This window comes from Equus asinus, chromosome 6, assembly GCF_041296235.1.
Source record: "Equus asinus isolate D_3611 breed Donkey chromosome 6, EquAss-T2T_v2, whole genome shotgun sequence".
NCBI lineage: Eukaryota > Metazoa > Chordata > Mammalia > Perissodactyla > Equidae > Equus > Equus asinus.
The window spans coordinates 16083211-16105069 of NC_091795.1; the positions used below are offsets into that span (position 1 = coordinate 16083211).

The following is a 21859-nucleotide window of genomic DNA, read 5'->3' on the forward strand; positions in this document are numbered from 1 at the left end:
AACCCAGGAGGCCAATTGCCCAAATATCCCCAGCTTTAGGCACATTGCCTTAGTGTTTTCCAAAGGTTATCTGTACTTTTTGAGTGGGAGGAGGTGTTATGTTACCTGTGCAGAACACCATATAAGCCAGCTTATCATACAAGCAGGAAAGTCTTTATCTAGGTGGCTCAAAACCCCTACTGCCACCTAAGGGAGACTGGGGTATCTGGAGGTGGGCACAGAGGAGCGGGTGAGCAAATCTGAAGGTAAGGAGGTGGCACTGGGGTCTGGAGGTGGCTTCCACTGGCCCAGGAGAGCTCTCTGTGCATCTCTCCTCCCAACTCCATGTTCAGTGGTAGCACATTGGTAGGGAGAAATTGACCATGCTGGGAGTATCTACAGAATCTGGAAACCAGCAGATGCTATAAATCAGAGCTTTTTTATTGCAGAGAGTGGATTGGTAAACATTTATCTGCGTGCCACTAGAAGGAAGGCAGAAAGGACCCTAGGCCCTTTCCTACAGCAGAGCACTAGGAGGACAGGGAGGGGGTGCTGGGCAGAGAGGAGGTTTTTTATAACGTGTTCTGCCGCATAGTAGGTCCAGCAGCCTTCAGAGTTTATTTCCGCTTAGATCAGTGGCTCCCAACCCTGTGCACTGAAATCCTCTGAGGAGTTTTAAAAAATACTGATGCCCTGGGGCTGGCCTGGTTGCATAGTGCTTAAGTACACAAGCTCTGCTTCGGCGGCCTGGAGTTCACAGGTTTGGATCCCAGGAGCTGACCTAACACTACTCATCAAGCCACCTGTGGCAGCATCCCACATGAAACAGAGGAAGATTGGCACAGACGTTAGGTTAGGGCCAATCTTCCTCACACACACACACACAAAATACTGATGCCTGAGCCCCACCCATGAGATTCTGTTTTAATTGGTCTGGACATTGGGACTTTTCCAAGCTCCCTGGGTGACTATACTGGGCAGCCAAGCTTTGCAACGAGGGTAAGACAGAAAGAGCTCTCTAAATTATGATTTGCTGACCCATCAGTTATGCTTCCTCCAGACACAGACTCAAGTTAAATTATACTTTTCATTAAAAAGCAGCACTCACTATTAAGGAAACAAAAATACTAGCCATTACTATATTTAAGGGGATATATAGAATAAAATTTGAAGAAATAAAACACTTCAGAGTCAATTGTTTCTCAAAAATACAAAAAGGATCATGTCCTCAAATTTCAATAGAACACCGTTTAAATAATGCACTCTGAAACCTGCTGGAGCTGGAACTTCTCAAAGAAGCTTGTTTTTGGCTTTTGAACTTTAAACCAATCTGGCATCAAAAGCCCCTTAGGGCACCATCCCCAGGGCCAGCAGTTGGTTTCTCCATGATTCACAAAGTGTCTTCTCGCCCTGCACAGGAAGCTCAAATCAGAGGTTTCCCAGAGCTTCTGATCCCCCAGGTTCTCCTGCCTCACAGGGAAATGGCAAAAAGAGAACGAAGCCCTTTCTGTCAGTGGGGTCAGCCTCCTTGGAGAAACTCTTTGGGTGACTATTTTCCCTCAATTATGGTTACTTACATTTAAGCCTTTGTCTCCTCTTTAGTCCTACTTCATTCTCCTCCCTTCTTTCTGATTAATAGGTGTAGTCGGAAACAAAATTTTCATTCAATTATTTCCATAGCAACACACACTATCGTACACTTCTGCTCTGTTTTGGTCTGCCTTCTTTTAAAGAGACAAGAGCCATTTAGCAATTATAAATTCAAGCTTGCCATAAAGAATGTCTTTAAAACAGATCAAACCAATTCTAACAAGGGATTTTAAAGAGCCAGAAACTAACTGTTGACTCCTTCTAGCTGAAAAGGGGGTTGGGAAGAAGACCCCAAAGCACCTCTCATTTCCTAAGGAGAGAAGGGGCAGCCAGGCTGCATGAACAAAGAGCCTAGGTGCTCCGGAGCTGAAAAAGGAGAGAGAGGGGGAATCCTTTCACTGTCAGTGCTAATTACACCAATTAGTGACTGAACCTCATTTTCTCTGGGGCGGGGGGTGGTGAAGAAGGTCATCATAAGTTCATTAAAGTCACTTACTGTGGGGTCCTTTCCATTCTCCTGCAGTTATCTTAATTAAAAGTGTCACGTCAATTCTCACCTACAGAGCCTAGGGTAATACCTTCATTTATCATAGAGACGTGAGCTCATGGTTCACCCTGTTTACACTGCTTTCCTAGCCCATCTGACAGATCGTAAAGATTTCCTCTCAGTTACAGGCAGGAGAAGCACATGGCAGATCACTTCTGTGCCACAGCATTAACTTTCCCAGTCCTCTGTGTCCTACTTTTCAACCTCGGAACGTGTTTTAGTGAGTACCATCTACTGGCCAACACTTCTGAAACATCACCGCTATAGCCAGGGCCACAGCGAAAAGACAAATTGGGCACAGTTTATGAATGCCCACTCTTCCTCTCAAGGTGCAGCGCCCTAGTGGCTCACAGCCGTCAGGATTTATCACCACATAACTTCCCCCCACATGGCAACTTAATCTTTTGTGTCAACTTGGCTGGGCAACGGTATCCAGATATTTGGTCAAAAATTACTCTAGATGTTCCTGTGAAGGTACTTTTAAGGCAAGATTAACATTTAAATCAGTAGACTTTCAATAAAGCAGATTACTCTTCATATCTAGTTGGCCTCATCCATTCAGTTGAAGGTCTTAATAGAAAAAAGACTGATGTCCCAAGGAGGAGAGAATTCTGACAGCAGACTGCCTTCGGACCTGAACTGCAACACCAGCTCTTCCCTGGGTCTCCAGCCTGCCAGACTGCCCTGCAGATTTTGGACTCGACAGCATCCAGAGTCCTGTGAGCCAATTCCTTAAATCTCTCTGTCTCTCTCTGTACACACACATACATATACACACATTCTATGAGTTCTGTATCTCTGAAGAACCCTAATACGCCCACCCTTCTCTACTGAAAGTTACTTGTCCAGCACCTCACTGCTGCCAGGCCAGGTCCATGTGCCTTTCAAGGGAACCGTCAGCTAATGTATAAACTAGAGCTCCAGATCTGGAACCAACCTCAGAGAGCATCAAGTTCAATGTTTCCCACGCTGTGTTCCACAAACACTACTTCTATTGCATGTCAGTGGCTGTTACTCAGAAAGAGGGTTCCTTAGCAAAAAGTTTGAGAAGCTTGAAAATAAACAGTTTCAACAGGTTCTCTGTCATAGGAATTGACAGTGGGGTTCACCATGAGCAGAGGCATAAATAGCATTTCCTAAAGTTATTTAATCCCAGGCCCTTTTTGCATAGAACATTTTGGAGGGCTTATATTTGATAGACCACAGTTTGGGACACACTGTCCAACATTCCTGCTCTCACAGGTGTCATGAGACACTAAATCAACCCTTGGCTGCCACATGGGAAGTGGCATGGGAAAGGAGGCTGTGAATTAGTGGGGAAAAAAAGGTTGAGAAGAAGCTGGAAGTGATGTCTGACAGAAAGAAAGATGGAAAGGGGGAGGGAGGAAAGAGGGAAAGGAAGGAAGTGAGATGGGTGAGATTTCAGACACGTGAGCCAGCTCAGCAGACAGCAGCTGTCAGGGCCGAGGCTTCTCTGAGAGTGAAGTGATGAAGCTCGCCTGGGTCTGGGCTCCAGGACACAGGTGCCAACAGCGTGGCTTGAGAGAGGAGCCTGCTCCTGGGCAGTTACACACTTGTTCACTGTACTCACTGACTGACTGATGTTCTTTCTTCATCTAAACTTGTTAAAGCACCAAGTCTGAGCAAGCTTGCCCGGCACTGCAGGGGAGGCAGGGAGGGGATGGGGGGCAGAAAATGGTACCCACCAATATTCTGCGAAACTGACTCGCTGGGCAGATTGGGGTACATGTGCTTGGAGTACCCAGGGGTTACACACACAAAGGCTGAGGAACCAGGAGATGCAGTGACGTGCCTGAGGTCACATCTCTCCTATGTGACCAAGTCCAAATGGGCTGTTCTAGAGTCTGACCAGACTTGGGGAAGATGATTAGAGTGTGCAACCATTAAGTTTGTAGGAGAATGGGAAAGAATCCTGACGAATTCTAGGCCCTTTCTCCCCTGGAATATCATGAAATGGTTTTTACTTCTCCCTGGTAATGCTTTTAAAAATAAAAGTAAAATCTCTCTTGAAAAGAAAGTTTCCATGGCTTACCCAACTTGTTGATAAACCAGTGGAAAAATGACTCCAAACCTGAGTGTCCCTAATTCCTATAATCCTCATGGACTGAAAGTGAGAGGAAAAGGAAATTTAAAAAAATAAAGAGGTTGGGGCCGGCCTGGTCATGTAGTGGTTAAGTTCACATGCTCTGCTCCGGCAGCCCAGGGTTTGCAGGTTCAGATCCTGGGTCCAGACCCATGCACTGCTCATCGTGCCATGCTGTGGCGGCATCCCACATACAAGGGAGAGGATGATTGCCACAGATGTTAGCTCAGCGACAATCTTCCTCAAGCAAAAAGAGGAAGATTGGCAACAGATGATAGCTCAGGGCCAATCTTCCTCACTAAAAATACATAAATACATAAATAAATAAATAAAGAGGCAAAAAAGAAGCAGGCATAAAAATAAAGAATAAAAAGCACCAATAATGGGCAGGACCTACACAAGGAGCAAATGCCCTCTCAAAGACATCGTTCTACATTTCCCGTACTTTCTCTTCTGCCTCCTCATTCTGAAGGAAGGAAGCCAAAAAGATTACATTACACGTAGGCTGTGGATGAGGCAGCGGTAGGAGGAATGTTTGGACTACAACACCTGCAACCGGCTACTGAGAAGTTAGAGCAATAGTCAGTTTAGGGACAGACCTGCATGAAGGCTGAGAAGAAACCACTTGTGGAGCACAGACTCCAAGAGGAGAATTTTGAAAGCCACATTTTAATGTGTCCACATCTAAAACGGCATTTAAAATAAACTGAAAATAGTTAAGGATCAGTGATGTAGGTAACAAATTGTACCCTAGGCAACTATTTCTTTAAAAATAGCACGACATGGCAAGATAAACACAGAGCAATTCAAGATGCTTGGTATAAAGTAGAAAAATCGAGATTAAGAAATAAGAAAAGGATTAATGGAGTTTGGGAACGTTAGATTAAGAACCTGAAATTCATGTGGTAGCGACGATGGGAACTCTGAAACAGAGTGGGAATCCTGGAATTAAACCAAGACTGCAATCTGGATCTGCTTCCTTTGGGAAATTAAAATATTTGCCACTTTTTTTCATCTTGTGTCACCATTGCCAAGGTATTTTTTTTATTTTTATTCATAATATTTCCTGTATTCTTTAAAAAATTTTTGTTGAGATATAATTCACAAACTATAAAATTCACCCTTTTAAATCATACGATTCAGTGGTTTTTAGTTTATTTACACAGTTGTGCAACCATCACCACTATTGAATTCCAGCACATTTTCATCACCCCCAAAAAGAAATCCTATACTCATTAGAAGTCACTCTCTATTTCCCCTTTCCTCTTCCCCTCATGAATTTACTCTATGGATTTGCTTATTCTGGACGTTTCCTGTAAATTGAATCATAGAAATTATAGCCTTTTGTTGCTAGCCTCTTTCATTTAGCATAATATTTTCAAAGTTAACCTATGTTGTAACATGTATCAGTACCAAACAACTTATTACGGCTGCATAATATTCTGTTGTATATAAATACCACATTTTGTTTATCCATTCATCAGTTAATGGATATTTAGGTTGTTTCTACTTTTTTGGCTATTACGATGCTGCTATGAACATTCACGTACAAGTTTTCGTGAGAACATATGTTTTAAGTATATACCTAGGAATGGAACTGTTGGGTCATATGCTAGCTCTATGTTCAACATGTGAAGAATTGCCAGACTATTTTCAAAGGGGCTGCACCATTTTACGCTCCCACGAGCAATGTATAAAGGTTCCAGTTTCTCCATACCTTGCCAACACTTCCGTTTTTTTATTATAGCCATCCCGGGTGTGAAGCAATATTTCATTGTGGTTTTCATTTACATTTCTCTAATAACATGTTGAACATCTTTTCATGTGCTTATTGGCCATTTGTATACCTTCTTTGGAGAGATTATTCAAATCCTTTGTCCATTTTTCAGTTGGGTTATTGGTCTTTTTCTTGTTGAATTGTAAAAAGCTCTTTATATCTCCTGGATACTAGAGCCTTATCAGATATGATTTGCAAATATTTTCTCCCATTCTGTGGGTTGTCTTTTACTTTCTCATTAGTGTTCACTGAAGCACAAAAGTTTTAAATTTTTATGAAAACCAATTTATCCATTTTTTCTTTGGCTGCCTGTGCTTCAGCTGTCGTAGCTAAGAAACCATCACCTAATCCAAGGTCACAAATATTTACACCTAGGTTTTCTTCTAAAGTTTTTATAATTTTAGCTCTTAGACTAAGGTTTCTAACCCATTTTGAGTTAAATTTTTGTATACAGCGTGAGGTAGGAGTTCAATTACATTCTTTTGTATGTGGATATCCAGCTGTCCCAGCACCATTTGTTGAAAAGGCTGTTCTTCCCCTCATTGAATTGCTTTGGCACCCTTGTCGAAAATCAATTGACAATAAATGGATGGGTTTATTTCTGGGCCCTCAATTCTATTCCATTGATCCATATGTCTATCTTTATGCCAGTACTTCACTGTGTTTGTTACTGTAGCTTTACAAGAAATTTTGAAAATACTGTGAGTCTTTCAACTTTGTTCTTCTTTTTCAAGACTATTTTTGTCTATTCCAGGTCCCTTGCATTTCCATATGAATTAAGGATCAGCCTGTCAATTTCTGCAAAAAAAAAAAAGCCAGCTGGGGTTTTGATAAGGATTGTATTGAATCTGTAGATCAATTTGGGGAGTATAGCTATTTTAAAAATATTAAGTCTCTAAATCCTTAAACATGGATATCTTTCCATTTATTTAGGGCTTATTAATTTCTTTCAATTATGTTTTGCAAGTTTTTCCATGTAAAAATCTTACACTTCTTTTATTAAATTTATTCCAAAGCTTTTTATTGTTTTTGATCCTATTGTAAATGGAATTGCTTTCTTAATTTTATTTTCAAATTGTTCATTGCTAGTGTAGAGAAATACAATTGGTTTTTGTACATTGATCTTCTATCCTGCAAGCATGCTGAACTTGTTTATTAGCTGTAAGAGTTTGTCAAACTCCTAAGGATTTCTATAGACAAGATAATGTCATCTGCAAATAGAGATAGTTTTATTTCTTCTGTTCCAATCTGGATACATTTATTTTTTTTTATTGCCTAATTCTGTTGGCTAGAAACTCAAGTACAATGTTGAATAGAAGTAGAGAGAGAAGATATCTTTGTCTTGTTCCTGATTTTAGGATAAAGTTTTCACTCTTTTACCATAAGCATGAAATCAGCTGAGTTTTTCATAGATTCTCTTTATCAGATTGAGGAAATTCCCTTGTATTCCTAGTTTGTTGAGTGTGGTCATCATGATAGGGTGCTGGATTTTGTCAAATGCTTTCTCTGCATCCATTGAGATGATCATGTGGTTTTTGTCCTTTACTAACATAGTATATTAGATTGATTTTTTTGTTGAGGAAGATTAACCCTGAGCTAACATCTGCTGCCAATCCTCCTCTTTTTGCTGAGGAAGACTGGCCCTGAGCTAACATGTGCCCATGTTCCTCCACTTTATATTCGAGACACCTGCCACAGCATGGCTTGACAAGCAGTGCCATGTCCGCACCCAGGATCTGAACCAGCGAACCCCAGGCCACTGAAGCAGAACATGCAAACTTAACCACTGCACCACTGGGCCAGCCCCTAGATTAGATTGATTTTTGTGTGTTAAACCAACCTTGCATTCTTGGGGTAAATTCTCCTTCATTGAGTTGTATAATTCCTTTTACATGTTGTTGGATTCAGTTTTGGTAGTATTTTTTTGAAGATCTTGCATCTACATATGAGATATTGGTCTATAGTTTTTTTTTTTTTTTATTTTGTTTTGTTTTACTTGTGATGTCTTTGTCTGGTTTTGGTGTCAGCACAATACAGGCCTCATAGAATGAATTGGGAAGTGTTCCCTCCTCTTCTATGTTTCGAAAGAATTTGTGAAGGATTAGTGTTAACTCTTCTTTAAATACTCAATAGAAATCACCAGTGAAGTGATCTGGTCCTGGATTTCTCTTTGTTTGGGGGTGAGGTGTTGTTTACCAGTTCTCTTTACTTATGATAGGTATAGTCAGATTTTCTATTTCTTCTTCAGTCAGTTTTGGTTGTTTATATGTTTCCAGGAATTTGACCATTTCATCTAGTTTATCTAGTTTGTTGGCATACAGTTGTTCATAGTATTCATTAATAAATATTTTTACTTCTCTAAGGCCAGCAGTGATGCCCCCTTTTTCATGCCTAACTTTAGTAATATGAATCTTCACTCTTTTTTTTAGTCTAGATAAGGATTTTTCAATTTTGATGATCTTTTAAAAGAACCAACATTTGGTTTCTTTGATTTTCCCTCTTGTTTTTCTATTCTCTATTTCATTTACTTTTTCTCTAATCTTTATTATTTCCTTCCTTCTGCAGGTTTTCAGTTTAGTTTGCCCTTCTTCTAATTTCTTAAGGTGGAAGATTAGTTTATTAATTTGAGATCTTTTTTCTTTTTTTAATATAGGTGTTTACAGCTATAAATTTCCTTGTAAGGACTGCCTTAGCTGCATCCTGTAAGTTTTAACAAATCCCATGTTTTTATTTTCATTCGCCTCAAAGTATTTTCTAATTCCCCTTTTGATTTCTTTCGACCATTGGTTATTTAGGAGTATGTTGTTAACATACACGTTTGTCAATTTCCAAATCTTCCTTCTGTTATTGATTTTCAATTTCATCCATTGTGGTTGGAGAACATATCTGTATTATTTCGATCCTTTCATATTTATTGAGACTTGCTTTCTGGCCTAACACATGTTCTCTTCTGGAGAACACTTAGGGTGCATTTGAGAAGAATGTGTGCTCTACTGCTGTTGCATAGAGTATTCTAGAGGTATCTGTTAGGTCTAGTTGGTTTATTGTGGTGTTAGTTTTCTGTTTCCTTATTGATCTTCTGCCTAGTTTATCCCATTCATTATTGAAAGTGGAATACTGAAGTCTTCAACTATTATTGTTGAACTATTTCTCCTTTCATTTTGTCAGTTTTTGCTCCATATGTTTTGGAGGTCTATTGTTAGGTGCATATATGTTCATCATTGTTATACTTTCTTGGCAAATTGACCCTTTTATTATTATCAATGTGCCTCTTTGTAAAAATTTTTGTCTTAAAGTCTATTTTGTCTGAAATTAGTATAGCTGCTCCAGCTCTTTATTATTTGCATATTTTTCTCCATCTTTTACTTTCATCTTATTTGTGTCTTTCAATCTAAAGTGTATCTTTTGTAGACAGTGTACTGTTGGATCATGTTTTTAAAAAAATCCATCCTACCTATTTCTGCTGTTTAATTGAAGTGTAGAATCGATTCTTATGTAATATAATAAATGATATGGTAGGATTTACATGTGCCATTTTGCTATTTGTTTTCTATATGACTTAAATCTTTTTTGTTCCTCTATTCCTCCATTACTGCCTTCTCTTATGTTAAAAAGATATTTTCTAGTATACCATTTTAATTCCCTTGGCATTTCTTTTACTATACTTATTTAAGTTACGTTTTTAGTGGCTGGCCTCAGGATTATAATTAATGTCTTAACATCACAATCTAGCTTGGATCAGTACCAAGTTAATTTCAATAGTATACAAAAGCCTTGCACCTAGATAGCTCCATTCCCACCCCTCTCCTTGTGCTGTTATTCTCATACAAATTATATCTTTATATACTATTTTTCCACCAACACAGATTTATAATTATTGCTATATGCAGTTGTCTTTTAAATCATATAAGAGGAAAAGAGGTGTTACAAATGAAAACTACATTTACGCTGTCTTTTATATTTACCCATGTAGTTATCATTATTAGTGCTCTTTATTTCTTCATGTGAATTCAAGTCACCCTCTAATATCCTTTCATTTCATCCTGAGGGACTTCCTTTAGTATTTCTTGTTAGGCAGATTTGCTAGCAATGAAATATCTCAGCTTTTGTTTATCTTGAATGTTTTAATTTCTTCTTCCTTTTGATGGATAGTTTTGCCAGATACAGTATTCTTTGGCTGACAGTCTTTTTCTTTCACCACTTTGAAGATTTCATCCCACTATCTCTGGCCTCCATGGTGTCTGATAGAAATCAGCTGTTAATTTTATTGAGGACAACTTGCATGTGATGAGTCAATTCTCTCTTGTTCTTTCAAGATTCTCTTTTTGGGCCTGCTACTTTCTGTTGCAGAAGGTTATTATTATTGATTCAATTTCTTTGATAGACATAGGCCTATTGAGACTGCTTCTTCTTGTGGAAATTTTGACAGATTGTGTCTTTCAAGGAATTGGTCCATTTCATCTAGGTTATCAAATTTGTAGACATAGAGTTGTTCAGAATATTCCTTTATTATCCTTTTAATTCCCACAGGATCTCTAGTGATGTGTCTGCTTTCACTTCTGATATTTGTAATTTGTGTGTTCTTTCTTTTTTTCTTGGTTAGCCTGGCTAGAGGGTTATTGATATTATTGATATTTTCAAAGAACCAGCTTTTATTTTGTTGATTTTCTCTACTAATTTCTTTTGTCAACTTCATTTATTTCTGCTCTAATTTTTATTATTTTTTTATTCTGTGTACTTTGGATTTAACTTGCTCTTCTTTTTCTAGTTTCCTAAGGTGGAAGCTTATTGATTTTAGATCTATCTTCCTTTCTGATTTATGCATTCAGTGCTATAAATTTCCCTCTAAGCACTGTTTTCACTGCATTCCACAAATTTTGATAAGTTGAATTTGCATTTTCATATACCACAGTCACCTTTTAGTAACATGATTCTAGCTTTAACATTTCATCATACCTTGTATTACATTCCAGTATGCTTCCTAAATTAAATGCATCACATCTACAGAATCCTAATGAACTAATTCTTCTCCCACATTTTGGGGTAAAGTTTTCAGTGAGAGCTTTAACTCTGATTTTTGGAAGTATTACATGCAATTCTTATACAGATGTTTTTCTGTTTGCGTTTTTTGTCTGGAAAATATAGAGCTCGCTACCCATGAGAAAATATCAGTTTGAGTTAAACAAAATCCTCGCCTTCTCACTTGTTGCTTATTAATCAGCTTGTCAATATTCATTTGACTGTAAGGGGCTCTAATGGTGGAAAGCCATGCTGGGAAAATGGCAGTTCTGGGAAGAAATATTATTTTCCCCCTTGCCTTGCCTTAAGTGTGAGCACTTTGACAAGTGTGCCATTTGCTTCTGGCTGCATAAGAAACCAGCAGTGCCCAACCACAGATCTCATCCCGCAATCCTACTTGAACAAAAAGGGAAGATACTCTTGAGAAGGTAAATATGTACAACTGCTGTGCAAATCAGTCTGTTCTGCCTTCAAACCTGAAGTCATCATGTTGGTAAAATAGTCTTTGTTTAATACAGTGATTGGACATCATTGATACAGAACAGAAAACTCACATGATATGTTCTTCTCTGTGGATATCAGAATCTAAAGAACTTGGGGTCAGAGATTCAGAAACATGGGATTCCCATTTGATGGGCCCATATTTGTCTTTATAGCAAGAATGTTCACTTCACCTCAACAGCATGTCACTCACAGTTATCTGAACTCCAGACCTGCAGAGTCAATTGCCTCCCTCACTTATCTGTTGGGTCTCTCTAAGGGGCTTCAGTCTTAATAAGTCCAAACAAAACTCATCCTCTTTTCTCCCAAACCCGGTTCTCCTCCAGCATTCCCTCAGCACAATATCCATATAGGAGCTTAGCTCTGACACCTACATCTTCCTCACTCCCAAGCCCTGCTAAGTTCAATATCTGAATTTTCCCTCAGATCTGCCCACTTATCCTTCACATGCTACCACCCTAGACCAAGATGCCATCATGTCTCATCTATACGAACATCTTAACTCTCTTCCCTCATCCTTGCTCGGCCTCTCCTCTCCAATCTGTTTCCCACCCAGTAGCCAAAGTGACTTTTTTCTAAATGCAAGTCTGATCTTATCATTCCTCTGCTTAAAATCTTCCAATGGCTCCCCAATGGTCTGAAATTAAGGATTGACATCTCATACCATGGGCTCCAGACTGAGCAAGATCCAGTCCTTACCTACCTTTCCAGACTCATCACAGGCCTATTGCTGCCTTGAAATCTGAGCTCCAGCCACATGCATCTTTTCCAATTCTTCTAAAGTGCCATGCTCGTTCCTGCCTCAGGACCTTGGCATGTGCTATTCTGTTGCCTGGCATACATTCTCCCCTTACCCCCAACCCCTTCACCTCATTAACTAGCCTCCTCAATACTCAGATATCAGCTCCAATGTGATTTTCTCAGCAAAGCTTTCCTTGACCACAGAGAATAGCTCAAGAGCTCACATTTTCCTTAGTCATACTACCCCAGTTGGTAATTATACTTCCAAGTGCATCTGATTTTCTACCCTCACTGAGCAAGAAATGGTACAAGGTCCTACTTTATAAGGACCTGTTCCATGTCTGTTTTACTCACTGTTATATTCATTGTCTAGCACAGAGCTACACATAGTAAGCACTCAATAAATGAAAGAATAAATAAGTGGATTAACCTTTTCTTAAGCTGTCATTGCATTCTGATTATATGCCAGCACAATTCTAAGTGTTTTACATGTATTTTCTCTCTTAATTCTCACAACAGCCCCATAAGGTAGATATTATCATTATCATCTCAATTTTGCAAATAAGGAAACTGAGGCACAGATAATAAATGTCTTGCTCAGGGTTACACAGGAGTGGGCAGAGCCAGGATTAATATCTTTCTAACTCTAAACATGTGTACTTCACCACCACCCACAACTACAGAGAAATCTGGTTATTTAACAAAATACCAATAAAAATGAGAGTTGTCTCCCTCTCCACTTGTTAAAAAAGAAAAGTGCTCAAAGCTCCTGTAGAGCTCCTGGTTGGAACTGCCTGCAGAGCTTGAATGAGCCTCTAGCCCCTTGTCTTTTGACATTGAGTGTGATATTTTGAACCAACCAAGTATTTGGAATCCAATCTTGGCACGACTACACAACATGATTAGACCAATTATCTCTAGTGAGTCATAAAATGGCTGTGAAGGTTATTCCAAATGAAATGTTTTGAGCTGCTGCATCACCCAAAGAAGTCTCCCTAACTTTGGACAAATTCTTGAACATTTTGTGAGAAAAACCGTCTTCTCATTTGAGAGTCATACCTGGCGCGCGCACACGCACACACACACACATAGAATGCTCAAATGTACCAACACCAACATCTCTGAACAGCTCAGCATCTCAGGAGTGATCCACATCCTCCTTTTTCATTTTATTAACAGCCGTGTTAAGGTATAATTGACATACAATAAACCATACACATTTAAAATGTACTAATTGGTAAGTTTTGACACGTGTATGGTTAGGTTTACGTCTATCATCTTGCTATTTGTTTTCTATTGGCCCTATCTGCCATTGGTTCTCTTTTTTTCTGACAGCTTTTAGATTGAGTATTTTAAGTTCCATTTTATGTCCTTTGTTGGCTTGTTTTGTTACTTAGTGGTTATTTTAAGTTTATAGTATGCATCTTCAATGTATCACAGTCTAATTCAGTTGATATTATACCACTTCATGCATAGAACAAGAACCTTACAATAGTATACTTCCATTTCTCTCCTCCTAGATTTTTTGGGTTTTTTCGCAATGCAGTGGTTTGTTGTTGTTGTTGTTTAATTGTGGTAAAATATACATAACATAAAATTTATCATCTTAACTATTTTTAGGTGTGCAATTCAGTGGCATTAAGTACATTCACATTGTTTTGCAACCATCACCACTATCTAACTCCAGAACTCTTTCAGTAGCCCAAAGGGAAACTCTGCACCCACTAAATAATAACTCCCATTTCCCTCTCCCCCTAGTCCCTGGCAACCACTATTCTACTTTCTGTCTCTATTAATTTGACTGTTCTAGCTACCTCACATGGATGGAATCATATAATATTTGTCATTTTGTGTCTGGTTTATCTCACTTAGCATAATATCTTCAAGGTTTATCCACGTTGTAGCATGCATCAGAATTTCCTTCCTTTTTAAGGCTGAATAATATTCCATTGGTTATAAATAAATACCAATCTATAAATACCATAAATTACCACAAATTAGTATAAATACCACATTTTGTTTATTCAGTCATCAGTTGGTGGATATTTGGGTTGTTCATCTTTCGAACTTTTGAATAATGCTGCTACTTCTCTCCTGGCTTTTATGCTATTGTTGTCACACATTTTACTTATACATACATTATAGATCCCAGAGTACACTGTTATTTTTGCTTAAAAAGTCAATTGTCTTTTAAAGATATCCATATTCCTTTGTATAGATCCATATTTCCATTCATTTTTCCATATAAAAGCTTCATTCTCCTCCCACCTAAAGGATTTCCTCTAACATTTTCTGGAGCGCAGATGTGCTGATAATAAATTCGTTCAACTTTTTATGTCTGAAAATGTCTTTATTTTGCCTTTGTTTTTGAAAGATATTTTCACAGAATATAGAATTCTAGATTGAAAGTTTAAGGTACTGAATGAAAAAAAATAAGATGTTGCTCCACTGTTTTTTCACTTGCAACAAAAAACCTGCGTTATGCTTATCTTTGTTCCTTTGTACGTAACATGTCTTTTTTTTCCCCTCTGGTTGGCTTTAAGATTTCCTCTGTATACTGGTTTTGACCAAATCAATTATGATGTCCCTTGGTACAGTTTCTCTATTTTCTTGTACTTGGCATTCATTGAACTTCTTGAATCTCTGGGTTATAGTTTTCATCAAATTTGGAAATTTCTAAATCTTTATTTCTTCAAATATTTTTCCATTCCCCTTTCTCTCCTCACCTCAGGAGTTCTATGTATGTGTATATTTGGCCACCTGAAGTTGTTCCACAGCTCACTGATGCTATCTTATTTGCTTGCTTTTCATTTGTTTGTTATTTATTATTATTTTTCTTTATGTGTCTCATTTTGGATAGTTTCTATTGCTATGTCTTCAAGTTCACTAATCTTTTTTCCCGCAGTGTCTAATTTGCCATTCATCCCATTCAGCATGTCTTCAGCTAAGATATTTTCTTCCCTAAAAGTTTTCATCTCTAACAGTTCAATATGTATCTTTTTTCGTATCTTCCTTGTCTCTACTTTTTGAACATATGGAACATGTTTATAATAACTGAATGTCTTTTTCTGCCAATTCTAATGTCTATGTCAGTTCCCAGTCAGTTCTGATTGATTATTAAGAGACACATTTCCTGCTTCTTTTCATGCCTAGTAATCTTTGATTGGACACCAGTCATCATGAATTTTACCTTGTTGGATACCAGATATTTCTGTATTCTTATAAATTTTCTTGGGCTTTGTTCTGAGAGGTGGTTAAGTTACCTATAAAGAAATTCTTTCCTTTCATGTCTTGCTTTGATGATTTCTCAGGAGGACCCAGAGCTCAGTTTAAGGCTGGCCATTACTGAGGCAAGACCTTCCCAAGTAGTCTAACCAGTGCCCCATGAGTTGGAAATTTTTCCAGTCAGGCTGGTGAGAACAGGCACTGTTCCTGGCCTTGTGTGAGCTCCAAGCACTTTCTTTCCAATTCTTTCCAATGGATCTTCCCAGCCTTATCTCATTTTCTCACAGAATGAGCTGATCAGTATTGAGCCGAATTCTCAAGGGTGGCTCTCTGCAGATTTCCAGAGTTCTCTTTCTGTGCGCCTCTCTCTTCTCTGGTACTTTGTCCTGTGAAATCTAAAAATCATGGCCTCCCTGGATTCTTAGCTGTCTCACAAACTCAGAAGTTTGCTGTGTTCCACCTCAGATCCTTCTCCCCATACCATGGCCTGGAAATGCTCTCAAAGCATTAAGCAGGGACAATCATAGAGCTCACCTTGGATTTTCCCTGTATCTCAGGAAGCACTGGCCTTCAATGCTTGGTAGCCAGTGTCTTTAAAAACCATTGTTTTATATATTTTTGTCAGTTTTTCCCCCAGGGAATTCTCATGACCTGCTCTTGGTAATTAAAAGAAGTCAAAATTACCAGTGGCCAGAAGGTCTGGCATCACCATCTTCTTATTCCAGGCATCAGGCTGATGGATCAGCCCTGCCAGAAACTTCCCTTGTGGCCCTATGGCTATAGGTGCGAGCTGGCCCCTGAGCTACTGCATCCAGCCCAGGGGTCAAGTGGGGGCTGCTATGCCCAGGAAGCCACATTTTGTCTGACTCACAAGAAGTTTCCACATGCAATGGCATCCCGCCTGACCTCCTCCATTCTGACCCTTCCCCTCTCCAGATGGAAACCAACCTCCTCTGGCCAGCAGAGCTTTGGCAGCCAAACTTAGGGGATGGTCACTGCCTTCACATGAAGCAGACATAGGGTCTTGGGCTGACACAGCATTTGCACCCAAAAACACTGGGCTTTGGGTGGCAACGGGAGCAGGTCAGACACTGTACATGTGGCCTCTGAGGCCAAGACAAGGTTACAAAAGCTTTGATGGGAGTCCAACAGTGGAAAGGTACTGACCAAATTTTCCTTTTTAAATAGAAATGGTACATTTGAAGGATCTTTTGAAAATTCATGCTTGGAGTTATTCTGGTTTCCAGTTTTGGGTGTGTGTGTCTTAGATTGAAACAAAGGGATGATGGTCTACCATTTTATTGATTACAGAGGCCAACAGTGCTTCTGTTTCTTCACTAATAACGTCTAAAAACCTCCTATCAACCCTCAGGACTAACTCTCCCATGCTTAAGTACTCCCTGTCATTAGTCTGCTTGAGGCTCCATCGCAAAATACTATAGACTGTGTGGCTCAAACAACAGCATTTGATTTTATCACAGTTCTGGAGGCTGGCCGTGCACGACCAAGGTGCCCAGGGGCTGGGTTTTGGTGCAGCATCTCTTCCTGGCTTGTACACAGCCACCTTCTTGCTGTGAAAACACATAGCTTTTCCTCTGTGCACCCGCAGAGAGAGAGAGGTCTCTGGCATCTCTTCCTCTTCTCATAAGGACACCAGTCCTATCAGGTTAGGGCCCCACCCTTACAATCTCATTTAACCTTAATTATCTCCTTAAACGCGCTGTTTCCAAATACAGTAACATTGGGGGTTAGGGCTTCAATATATGAATTTTGGGGGACACAATTCAGTCCATAACACTCCTCAAAACACACCCCTTAGCAGCAGGCTCACCAGCCTCTTTGCCAGGCCTGGGTGTTTACTTTAATCCAGGTCCCCCTGCTTTATTTTTATTCTCTCAGGAGGACAGAGGACTCTCTGGGTTCTTGACTCTAAGTTTGTACTGAATGGGGTGTCGCTACAAGACAGCAGCCCTTCCAGACAAGCCTGATGAGGCCCCTCCTTGGGAACCCCAGAGAGATGGTCCTGGCATAGCAAGCACAGCTGCTGCTGCTGCCCCAGGACCAAGTCAGGACGCCCACTCACAGGAAAAACTCAGTGTCCCCAGGAACTTACTGTCACACAGGGCAAGCTTGCCCATGACTTCACACTCTTCCTCCTTCCACACATGTCCCCTCCCCCTCTCTGCTCTTCAACTGCATTCTTGTCCCCAGCCAGCATGGCCCCCTTGCTCTCCTCCCAGACTGACACCTCTGTAATACAGGCAGGGTACCAGGAGGCAGGACAGCCCGGCAGAGGTTCCCAAATTTTGCTGCACAATTAGGATCACCTAATGGTGATCTGGGGAGCTTTCAAAAACCCCACTGTCCAGATCGCATCCCTTATAGATTAAGTCAGAACATCTGGGGTGAGAACCAGATACGGGTATTTTTACTGAGGAACTGGTTTTGAATCCAGCTTCATCACTTCTCGCTGTGGGGCCTTGGGCAAGTTACTTAATCCTGAATGGAGATAAGAGTAGTGTCTATTTTATAAGATGGTGGTAAGGATTAAATGAGCTAACGCTTGTGAAGAGCTTAGAATAGTGCCTCACATGTAAGGTGTGTGCTGTGTTAATCACTATTATTACCAGGGGTGCCCTAAATGAAACCAGAGCCCGACAGAGAACAGCCTGCACTAACTCAGGAATCAGAAAGGGGGATCAGTACACAGCTCCCTACCTTTATCAAGTGCCTGCTTGGTGCAAAGCCGGCATTATTTTACTTAATCTTTACAATAATCCCTCAAGACCGATATTACAATTATTTAACAGAAGAATAAACTAAGGCTTAAGAAGATTAATTCAGGTTAATCTAGTGACGGAGTTGGGATTTACACTCCAAACTCAGCCTCCTCTGAATCGTCTGCTCAACGTGGCCTCAACCCTTGGACTTCTGTGTTTGTCTTTGCCTCACCCAATTTTAGCAAAAATCCTAAGTCAGTTTAGCAAGAATCCCCCATCCTCAATATCTGAAAAATTCCTCATACTTCCCGCCCCCCAGGTGGTGTCTGATCCCCCCGGCCTGTCTTCAGCGAGGATCCTGTCAAGTGGGTTTAGCCAGAAATCCCCCCGACCCCTGAGGTTCCCTCTTAGTAATTTTCCATCCACCGACGCCTCTCCCGGCTCCCTGGCTCTAAGTCCTGACTTGTCCACGTTGTTTTCACAACTGAGCCCAGTCCTGAGGTCTCTTTTCTTCTATTACAATAGTTCCTAAATAGAATCTGCTTTTACCACTTTAACTACTGTCCAGCTCTGGTTTTTCTGACAACCTACATATACGCACACACACACACTATAGCACAGCTCTGGAAGCTCTCCTCAGGAGCTCCTCACAGCTGGCCTCAGGAGCTCTCCTTGGTAAGGAGCATGGAAACAGTCCCCCATCCGCAACGACTAACGGTCATGACTCTTTCACACTCGTCACCACAAACAGCACCCACCACAGTCCGTTGTGGCCACGGCGGACTTGGGAAGCTCAGCCACCAGCCTCTGAAGCTGGGCCAGCGTGCTGCAGGCTTCCTCCATCTCCTTCCAAATGAGAAACACGTCCTCTCTGACCCCGGCTCCTGGGAACGGAAACACAGCGTGAGTGGGCGGCTGTGGCAGGCCTGAGAACTCTCTGGTAGTCCCAGCAGGACTGGCGTATCCTAGCCAACTTTCTAGAACATTTCTGAACATCAAATTCCACTTTCTCCACTAATCTCTTTCTGGGACTCCAAACTGAAATCCCTAAGGAAATGCTGTCACCTCAAGAAATCCTTGTATGGATGCAATAAATCCTTGTAAAGTAAATATTTGTAGTAGCCAGAATATTTTAAGATAAATTATTGGTAATACTCAAATAAGATAAGGAATAAAAATATTCAAAAGCACCTAATAAAAGCCAGGGTGATCACTTTGAGGGAGAGAAATTCAATAGTACGTGAAAATAACAACCCCTAACCCTTTCTTGATTTAGCTGAGATTTCCTGCTTCTTTGAAACCAACAGCGTAAGTCTTTATTTTCCCTAATGTAATAAAATTCTTTGGCCACTTTTTCTGGAACTCGCTGTCTCAGTTCAGGGTTAGGTTTGCCTGTATGACATTTTTTTTAAGTGATATGGCTTCATTAATATAGGTATTTACGTCACTCTCACAATCAGTCAGCCAATAGGATTTCATCCCACGGGAAGAGGTGCAAGGCTGGGATGGAGGCTCTGCCTTCCAGGCTCTAACAGATCAGTAGTTTCCAGAGGATACGGAGGGTGTAGGAGGAGGAAATGGGTGTGACTATAAAAGTACAACATGAGGGAACCTGTGGTGGTATCTTCACTGTATCAGCATCAATGTCCTGCTGTGATATTGTCCTGTAGTTTTGCAAGATGTTACTGTGGGAGGAAACTGGGTAAAGGGTACGTGGGATCTCTCTATTACTTCTTACAACTATGTGTGAACCTACAATTATCTCCAAGTGCCTCTCAGCCAGAGCCTGCTGTGTACACGAGGCCAGCAGTGACTCCACAGTTGGAAGATGCCACCCACCCATTTTCAGTGGCATCTATGGGCCCAGCCACCAGCCTAGCACTACTCAAGGCATTGTGGGGGCTACAGGGCAGTCTCTGCTCTGAGGTTGCTCCTAATATAGTAGTACAGGTAAGAATTTAGCAGATGTATTTAGAGGGTCTAGTTTTAAAAATTCCATTCCAATAAAAAATTTAATAAAAAACCCACAACTCTGTTTCACAGACTGTACACAGTCTGCTCGGAGAACACTAATGGTGTCATCATTAAAGTAAGTGGGGTGCAAATTCTCTAATGATAAATACCTTTTTGGGGTACCTGCTATATGCCTCGCATTGTGCTTGGAAATTTCTAAACATTTTCTCATTTCTCTTCATCACAACTCTGCAGGCAAATTCTATTCCTGTCCCCATTTTACAGCTGCATAAACTGAGGCAGAAAATGTTGTCCAAGGTCACACCATCAATGACTGGCAGAGCCCGAAGTCAAACCCAAGTTAGTGTGATTAAACCAACTCAGCCGCTCTGACTAGTTGTCCTGGAAAAGGGATGCATGGTTACAGAGGGGGCACTGCAGCCCCGCCCCCAGCTGTTGATGAGACCCCCACTTGCCAAGACTGTCTACATAACAGTTCACAGATGCCCAAGATCCCACAGCCACAGAGAATGAGAGACCACAATCAGGTCTAGGGATGACCCGGGCGATTCATCCACCCAGGACAGACCAGGGCAGACCAGAGTTGATGCTTCCGGCTCTTCAAACATAGTCAAGAAGGGCAGGGCAGAAGTACAGGGACACCAGAGCTCTGGCCCCCCCGAAGTTGGTCAGATCAAGTGAGAGAGTATTAATAGCTGTGATGATAAAGAAGCAAGTGACAAGCTCTGACAGAGACGGATGGCCACCACGGCTTTGCAGCCATCAACAGTCCAAGGAGTGAAACGTGATGTGTACCCAGCTCTGTGCTGGAACTCCGAAAATACCACTCGCTGCTGCCAAATGCAAACCTGAAGCTCACAGGACTTCCTGACGGCGGGAAAAGCAAGACTGCCTTCCAGCTGCCTGCCTCAGCACGGAGGTGCTAAGTAGCAGGATTCTCTCTGTAAAAGTTTCAAACGAGTCAAGGCTTTCCATTTCCCCCAGAGTTGTCCACAACATCTTAAGAGGGAGCGTACCACAAGTCAGCCTCAAAGGAAAATTTTCCAAAGAAATACAGCTGACTCTTGATGATCCAGGGACGGGAAAGTGTGTTAAAGGGCAGCAGTGGCAGGGACGGGCTCCCCTGCGCAGGTAGTAATTAGGGTTATCGCCACACTCGTTTCGTCACTGTAATTAGGCAGCTACAGATTCCTACGATGGTGATCAGAAAACAAAACAACTCAAAACTATCCCTTTAACTAGCTTTGCTTTAAAAACAAAACCAGCTATCGAATAAGAAAAGCTCAGGGCAGTGAAAAGCATAACTTAGAATGGAGAGGCTTATTTCAAGTTGTTCCACAGCAGTGAGGAAGAGCTACCATTTTGATCAGAGCCACTTCTAAGGGACTCAGCTGGACTATCAGACAGCTGCAGGCAAGGGAGACAGCTCCGCTGGAAAAACAGGAGGGAGGACGAGGCACAGGAAATCCAGTGTTCAGACAGCTCTGTGAATTTGAAATTCTCCAGGCCCAACCAGAGAGGGGAAGAAACAACAATGAAGCCTTATGGATCTTGACCATCAAGGGATAAGCCAGCCAAGGCCTGAGATGCACAGAAGCAGGATATGGTTCCCCACAGAGACATCTAGGTGACCTAAAAGATCCTCCGACCCTAATGGCCCCCTCCTGCACCAACCCCTGACA

At 40.9% G+C, this 21859-nt stretch overlaps 1 protein-coding gene across 1 annotated transcript in view; it reads right to left on the reverse strand.

Moving 5' to 3' along the window:
* VWA3B (von Willebrand factor A domain containing 3B) overlaps positions 1 to 21859 on the reverse strand; it is a 190129-nt gene that overhangs the window by 120231 nt on the left and 48039 nt on the right. Inside the window, exon 8 of the mRNA XM_070512783.1 lies at positions 18962 to 19087. Within this exon, the coding sequence (XP_070368884.1) occupies positions 18962 to 19087 (126 nt within the window). The remainder of the gene's footprint in view (positions 1 to 18961; positions 19088 to 21859) is intronic.